Raw genomic sequence first — 7,226 nt, 5'->3', positions numbered from 1 at the left:
CATAATAAACATCCCTTGGGTGATGTTGGGGTGTCCCTGGGAGGTGTTTCTGGGTGTCCTGGTGGTGGCTGCTGGCACAGACCCAGCAGTGGGCAGGGGATGCAAGGAGCCCCCCTGCAGTGAGGGTTGGGTTTTCCAAATCAGGCACTGCCACCTCCAGCCCGGAGCCAGGGGGCTGTGGGACCACCGGGGAGAACCAGGGGGGATGAACCTCAGGATCCTCAGAGTGGGGAGGGTGGAGGGGACAATACCAGGAACAGGAGACTGCTGGCAGTCTGGAGGAGGGGAAGTCTGGAGGGAAGGAACCCTGTGACCCTAAGGACCCCGAAGTGGGGAACCCAGAGAGGGGGTAATGCCAGCACAATCAGAAAATTCAAAAGCCTGGAAGCACTTAGGTGAGAAGCGACCCATGGAAACCCCAAAAGCCCTGGCATCCCTAAGTGAGGGGACCCTGGAGGAGAGGGACCAGCATGACCCCAAAGTAGGGAGACTGGAGAGGGAGAAATTTGGGGATTCCCAAGACCCCCAAGAGCCCAGGGAGGGTGGGAACCATCTAGATGTGGTTCTAATACATGCAGAACCTCCAGCAGCCAGGACAGGAGGGACCACAAGAATTCCAAAGTGGAGAGACCAGAGAAGGGAACTCCTGAGATTGTTTTTGGGTTTTTTGATTGTTTGTTTTCAAAATCTTTGTGTTTTGGAGGATTTTATGGACACCAGATGCCCAGGGACTTCTAGAAATGGACTCGAGCAGGGGGACCTTCAAACTCAACGTGCTCACACCTTGTTTTTTTCCCCTAAACCAGGATTTCCCATTGCCAAACCTTGGCTGGATGGAGAAGAAGGAAGTAAGGAAGAGGAAGATGCCCCAGGACAGCCAGGCAGGTGAGAAGGAAGTCACTGCCCCTTTTCCCCCTCTCTTCTCCTCCATCTCCCAGCGCAGCATCACCCCCAGCTGCAGGACAGCCCTGCTGCTTCCAGCCCTGCCCCAGACTCAGGGATCAGCTCCAGGCCCTGCTGCTGCTCCCTCGGGATCAGCCACAATCTGCTTGTTGCTCTCAATGCCAGCCAGAAGCAGTGGCTGAAGCAGCAGGTGCTGACAGTGCCCCAAGCCCTGGGACCAGAGGGGTCCCTTGGCTGCAGGGCTGGGAGGGAGCTGCCCCTTGTTCTCACTGTGCCTCACACAAAGCTGAGCCTCTCACAAGTGGGGCAGCACAGCAAACAGGGAGCCTGCCAGTCTCTTCCAGCCATGTCTGCTCAGAATTTGGTCCTTGAAGCTGCAGGTGGACAAAGGCAGCTCTTCTGGTTCCTCTGGGTGTCCCCATGTTCAGCAGTGCTGCTCCATCAGTCTGTGCACAGCAACAGGGGAAAGCCTCAGCCCTGCAGGACCTCATGGAAGAGGCCGATTTGAACGGCTCCATGGTGCAGGAGTCCAATGGGGAGGAAAAGCCCTGGAGATCCCACGTGAGGAGGGGCTCCAAACCGAGCCCAGGGTGCTGTGAGGAGCAAAGACCCACCCGGTGCCAGGAAATTGGCCAGCAGTCAAGCCAGAGCTATGAGCAGGTGGCCCATGAGCAGCTTCACACCAGGGAGAAGACCTACAAGTGCTTGCAATGTGGGAAGAGCTTCAGGACAAGCTCTGACCTGATCCGCCACCAGATGATCCACACTGGGGAGAGACCCTATGAGTGTGGGGAATGTAGGAAAAGCTTCATCAGGAGATCCCACCTGATCGCCCACCAGAGGATCCACACTGGGGAACGGCCCTATGAGTGTGGGGAATGTGGGAAGAGATTCAGAGACAGCTCTGATCTGATCGTCCACCAGAGGATCCACACTGGGGAGAGGCCCTATGAGTGTGGGGAATGTGGAAAGAGCTTCAGGAAAAGGTCTGAAATGATCCGCCACCAGATGATCCACACTCAGGAGAGGCCCTATGAGTGTGGGGAATGTGGGAAGAGCTTCAGTCAGAGCTCCAGCCTGATCACCCACCAGAGGATCCACACTGGGGAGAGGCCTTATGAGTGTGGGGAATGTGGGAAGAGCTTCAAAAACAGCTCTTCCCTGATCGTCCACCAGAGGATCCACACTCAGGAGAGGCCTTATGAGTGTGGGGAATGTGGAAAGAGCTTCAGCCAGAGCTCCTACCTGATCCGCCACCAGAGGATTCACACTGGGGAGAGGCCCTATGAGTGTGGGGAATGTGGAAAGAGCTTCAGCCAGAGCTCCTACCTGATCATCCACCAGAGGATCCACACTGGGGAGAGGCCCTATGAGTGTCCCGAGTGTGGGAAGAGGTTTCCAACGTCATCCAGTCTCCTCCTCCATGAGCGCATTCACACAGAGGAGAGGCCTTTCCGCTGCCCTGACTGCAGAAAGGGCTTCAAGCACAACTCCACACTCATCAGGCACCGGCGCATCCACACCGGGGAGAGACCCTATGAGTGTCCTGAGTGTGGGAAGAGCTTCACCCAGAGCTCTCACTTGACCAAACACCAACAGAGCCACCAGTAAGAGAAACCCTGCTCAAGCCCCGACGGCAGGAAGAGCTTTGTCTTCTGCTCCAGCTTCATTACCTAAAGCCTCATGGTTTTACTGCTATTTGGGAGGGGTGTTTTGTGTTTGGGAGCTATTCTGGATGGTTTGGTGCTTCAGGGGTATTTGGTCCAGTTTCTTCCACCATTTTGAGTTTGAAAAGCCAAGAGGGTTCATCCAGTACCTCAAAACCATTCAGTTCCACTGGAAAGGACTCAATCTCACCCCAAAGTGGGTCAATCCCTGCCCAAAATGACTGAATTCCACAGCCCCTCAGGGTGGGATGACATTGGAAGGGGATTGGCAAAGTAGGATGCTGTGGCTAGCACAGGTCTTTCCCATGAGAATTCCTTTTGTGTTTTATAAATAAAGTTTGGATGTTATTAAAAACAGTGTCCCAAGATCTGGACGGTGCAGGCCTGGCCAATCAGGCCTAGGGGGAGGTTTCTGACCGACCAATCTGGGTGACCTTTGAAAACTCTATATATATGATGAAATCAAAACAATAAAGGTCTTTCCTTCTTGCCACTGAGAACTGAGTTCTTTACTCTGCTAGCGGCTCAACAGTGACAGGATGCAGTTCCAGAGAGGTGAGATGGGCATTGGGTGGGGCAGGATGGGTGGGATGGGAATTGGAGGGCTGGAATGGTGGAAATAGGGCTTGGGAAGAGGGTCTTGATGTCCAGGAGAGGTGTGGTGGGTTGGGGTGAGGATTGGGAGGGTGGGGCAGGGTCTGGAAGGAGACAGCCAATGGTTGGGGGTGATGAAGGGAGGGGAACTTGTTCCTGAGTGGGTTTTTGGGTGTTATATAACAGGAATATTTTTCATGAACCTTGAGGCAATAAAGAAAAAGGAGGTTCATCCTTTTTGTGTGGTGCTGTGTATTGGCATTTGGGGTTCATTTCTTGTTGCTACTATTATTTGAATTATTTATTAGTTATACTCCTAAATCCCACCCATTGTTAATAGTGGCTGGATAGCACCTCACTAGGAAGATTCCCTTCCTTCTCACAGTGGGATTGAGCTGTATGGTCACTTCCAATTTGCCAGTTGCTTCTAAAGATGCAAAGTCCTGTTTATGGTGGTTTTGGTGTGGTTTGGAGCTGGGGAAGGGTCTCATCCCCTCCCAGAGGTGCTCTGAGCCTGCTCTGCACCACATCTGCACTTGTGGAACCTCACAGCTGCCCTGCCCTGGGGACATGGCAGGACTCCCTCCTGCCAGGGCTGAGGCCCCTCATGGCCCCTCAGACCCAACCCCAACCCACCACCCACACCCACCCACACCCCACCCCCCACCCAACCCACCCCAACCCCCACCCACACCCCACCCCCCCAAAAAAACACCCCCCCACACACCACACCAAAAAAACAAAACACCCCACCCCTCAATGTCACCAAAGCTCTGTGCTGGCACTGTCCTGAGCACCAACATCACTGCAGCCCCACGGCCTTTGCTGTCCCCCCGTGTCCATTCCCTGTCCCCAAGTCCCGCCCGGCTCTGGCAGCAGCAGGAGCACAGCGCAGTGGGCGCCAGCCTGGCCCAGCCGGGGCTCCCAGCAGGAGCAGCAGCAGCACCAGCCCTTCCCAGCTGCTCCTGCCTTGGCTTCCCAAGGGGTTTTTCCAGGGAATTCTGGAGTAGAGCAAGAATCAGCCCCAGACAGCCCTGATTGCTCAGGGCCCAGCTGTGCTGCCCTGAATCAACCTTCAGAGAAAGAACAAATCAGGTTCCAGCACTGTTTTCAGCACTGCTTTACTCACCCTGAGGTGACAGCAGGAGGCTGTTGTTGCCTTTGCCTTGGGAATTGCAGATCACGGCTGCTGTTGCCCCTCTTCTGGTTGCCACCTGCATTTTACCATTACAACTGCAATTCTCTCTTTCAATCAGTACTATCCATGGTGCTTTCATGACAGTGAGCTTAGAATTTTTGTCACAGGCATCATGATTAGCAGATGTTGAAATGCTCACAAGTCCCTGAGCACTAATTCATGCAGAATTAAAGACACACAGGCCACATTCACAGTGCTCAAACACAGCCCTGTTGCTGGTGCTGTTGAAATAGAACCATCTTACAGAGGCCATCACAGAAACTGCCTCTGGAGTGTCAAGTAAAATTAAAAAATTCACCAGGAAGGAAAAGTCAGAACTTCTTGACTTGCTTCATTGCTTCCTCCTGGCAGCAGAACATGGAGATGCCCAGAGGGATTTCCAGCCACTGCTGATCCCAGCTGGAGCCCAGCCTGCTGCAGAGTCCCAGTGGAACCTGAGCCCAGCCCAGGGAGCTCCCAGAGTGTCCTGGAGATTCTTTCTCTGAATTCAGTCACACCTGCATTCCCAAACAAATCCTGCTACCACCTCCCGTTTCCTTAGGCTAGAACATTCACAATGAAAACCTTACCAATGGCACAACTCCCCAGTCCACAAGGAAAAGAAAGGACAAGTTGAAAAGTTCTGCACATATTTGTCCTGCTTTGCTGCAAAAGTCCTGCTGCACACACAACCTGGAAAGCCAAGAGAAGCTGCAGTTGGTGGCACATCTTGTGACAAAAGTCTGACCTTGTTCTCCAGGAAACATTCTTGAAAAGAGCAAACAGGACTGTGGAGAAGATTCCTGGAAAACTGAAACAGCTTTCAGGAAGTGAAATGAAAATGCAAAGAAACAATCCAAGATGTTTTCCTCTATTTATTTCTATGCTCCCCTTTTCCATGTTGCACTACTTCTCCATGCCATTAATTGCAAATGGATCTCACCTCGAAGATCTATGGCTTAGCAAGTTTTAGACACCCTGAAATACCATGAGTTACACACAGTTTGTCTTCCCCCGTTCTGTTTGGAAAGCAACGCTGGAGACATAAGTGCATTGCTTGGGTTGGGAATGAATTCTAGAAACAGGGAATGTGCCCCGGTAGTGTTTGACCCTCAGCAGGGACAATGCACAACAGCAGCCAAGGGGATTGCTGTGCCACTGTGCAGCAGTCAAGGCTCTGGATGTGGGCTGAACACGGCAAAGTTCCCGTGTTTGGACAGACTCAGGGGCTGCCCCCGGGGGCGCGCGGGGCTCGGCCGTGGGGCGCGCGGGTGCTAGTGGGGAACGGACAAACGGCCACTCGGACAAACGGCCACTCGGACAAACGGCCCCGGAGCTTCAGTTGCAGCGGCGACAGCGGCGGAAGCAGCGGTGGCAGCAGCGAAAGCAGCGGCGGCAGCAGCAGCAGAAGATTCTACGATCCTCTCCGTCCCTTTCTCCTGCTTCACCTCTCTCTCTCCCCCTTTATCTCAGCCTCTCCCGTTGTCCCTTTCCCTCTGTCCCCTCCTTTCCCGGTGCCCCTCTCCCCCTGCCATCTCGGGCCATGCCCCAGGCTCGCCCCCAGCCCCGGCCGGGGCTGCCCTCTCCCCGACCCTGGACGTCCCGCCGCGCTCTCGCCTCCGCCCGGCTCTCGCCATCGTGGCTGTGGCGCTGCTGGGCGGGCATCAGTGGCTGGGTCTGGGGCAGCATCGCCACCCTTTGGCTCCGCCTGTCCCGAGCCTGGCCCCGGCCCCGACGCAGAGTGCAGTCCAGACCCCGACCGCGGCCCCGGCCTCGACCCTGGCCCCAGCTTCGGCCCCAACCCCGACCCCAGCCCCAGCCCCAGCCCCGACCCCGACCCCAGCTCCGACCCCAGCCCCAGCTCCGGCCCCGTTACCGGCTCCTCCCGGGGCCCGCGAAGGACACACACGGCTCGGCCGCTCCCGCCGCCTCCGTTGCTCCTTCCCCGGCCCGAGCTCCGCCGCTCGGCAGTCCGGCCGCCGGCCCCGAGCCGCCCGTGCCCCGTTCAGAGGGGGATGCCCGGCCCGGGGCGGTGCACAGGCGGTCGGGGGCCGTGTCTGGCCCCGGGCCGAGCGCTGACGGCTGCGTGTCGCCCGCAGGGAAGGCGCAGGAGGCCCTGCAGGAGCGGTACCGGCTGGGTGAGCTGCTGGGGAAAGGAGGATTCGGCAGCGTGTACGCGGGGACGCGGCTGGCGGACGGCGCCCCGGTGAGTGGCGGGGCTGGCGGCGGGCGGAGGAGGAGGAGGAGGAGGAGGGCAGAGGAGGGTGGGGCTCAGCAGGGCGGGCGGCGAGCTCAGTCCGCTGCTCTCTGTTTCTCTCAGGTTGCCATCAAATGTGTGTCCCGGAACCGCATCCATTATTGGGGCGAGTTGGTGAGTGAGCGGGGCCAGCGGCAGAGCCCGGGCCGTGCCGAACGGGGATAAGCCGGGGCCCAGCAGGGTGGGAGCCGCCAGGACGCCTCGAGGGAGTTAGAGCGGGTGTGGGGTGAGCGGGGGACGCAGAGCATCCCGGGCTGGCTGAGGGGTCCCAGAGCCCTGGCATGGCCTCAGCCCTGCTGATGACATCGTGGTCCTCCCGCAGCCCAATGGCACCCGTGCGCCCCTGGAGATCGTGCTGCTGGACAAGGTGTCCACTGGGTTCCACGGTGTTGTCCAGCTCCTGGAATGGTTTGAGCTCCCCACCAGCTTCTTGTTGGTGATGGAGCGTCCGGAGCGCTGTCAGGACCTGCGTGATTTCATCCTGGCTCGCGGGTTCCTGCCGGAGGAGGAGGCTCGGCGGCTGTTCTGCCAGGTGCTGGAGGCAGTGCGGCACTGCACCAGCTGCGGGGTCCTCCATCGAGACATCAAACCTCGCAACATCATCGTTGACCTGTGCACCGGACAGCTG

General features: G+C 57.2%; 2 protein-coding genes across 2 annotated transcripts; both read left to right on the top strand.

Moving 5' to 3' along the window:
* Positions 1–824: 824 nt before the first annotated feature.
* LOC146420956 (uncharacterized) lies at positions 825–2,532 on the top strand. Its single transcript, XM_085047857.1, has 2 exons — positions 825–896; positions 1,360–2,532. Exons 1-2 carry the CDS (start codon positions 834–836, stop codon positions 2,512–2,514), a joined length of 1,218 nt encoding a protein of 405 aa, XP_084903983.1. The 5' UTR covers positions 825–833; the 3' UTR covers positions 2,515–2,532.
* A 1,907-nt stretch (positions 2,533–4,439) lies between these two features.
* LOC146420955 (uncharacterized) lies at positions 4,440–7,220 on the top strand (the record flags this gene model as incomplete). The annotated part of the gene is made up of 4 exons (XM_085047858.1): positions 4,440–4,445; positions 5,906–6,547; positions 6,662–6,712; positions 6,921–7,220. Coding segments are annotated over exons 1-4 (999 nt in total), but the record flags the coding sequence as incomplete, so codon positions are not given.
* Between the last annotated feature and the right edge of the window lie 6 nt (positions 7,221–7,226).

The sequence above is a fragment of the Lichenostomus cassidix genome, unplaced genomic scaffold (assembly GCF_008360975.1).
Source record: "Lichenostomus cassidix isolate B80296 unplaced genomic scaffold, HeHo_3.0 HiC_scaffold_117, whole genome shotgun sequence".
NCBI lineage: Eukaryota > Metazoa > Chordata > Aves > Passeriformes > Meliphagidae > Lichenostomus > Lichenostomus cassidix.
This window is presented reverse-complemented; position numbering and strand designations above follow the sequence as displayed.

What these genes read in the sequence shown, in the direction of transcription:
- LOC146420956 (XM_085047857.1), top strand. Translation starts at nt 834, where the DNA reads ATGGAGAAGAAGGAAGTAAGGAAGAGGAAGATGCCCCAGGACAGCCAG. An exon ending in GCCAGGCAGGTGAGAAGGAA is followed by an intron (nt 897 to 1,359) that starts GTCACTGCCCCT and finishes GTCTGTGCACAG; the next exon opens with CAACAGGGGAAAGCCTCAGC.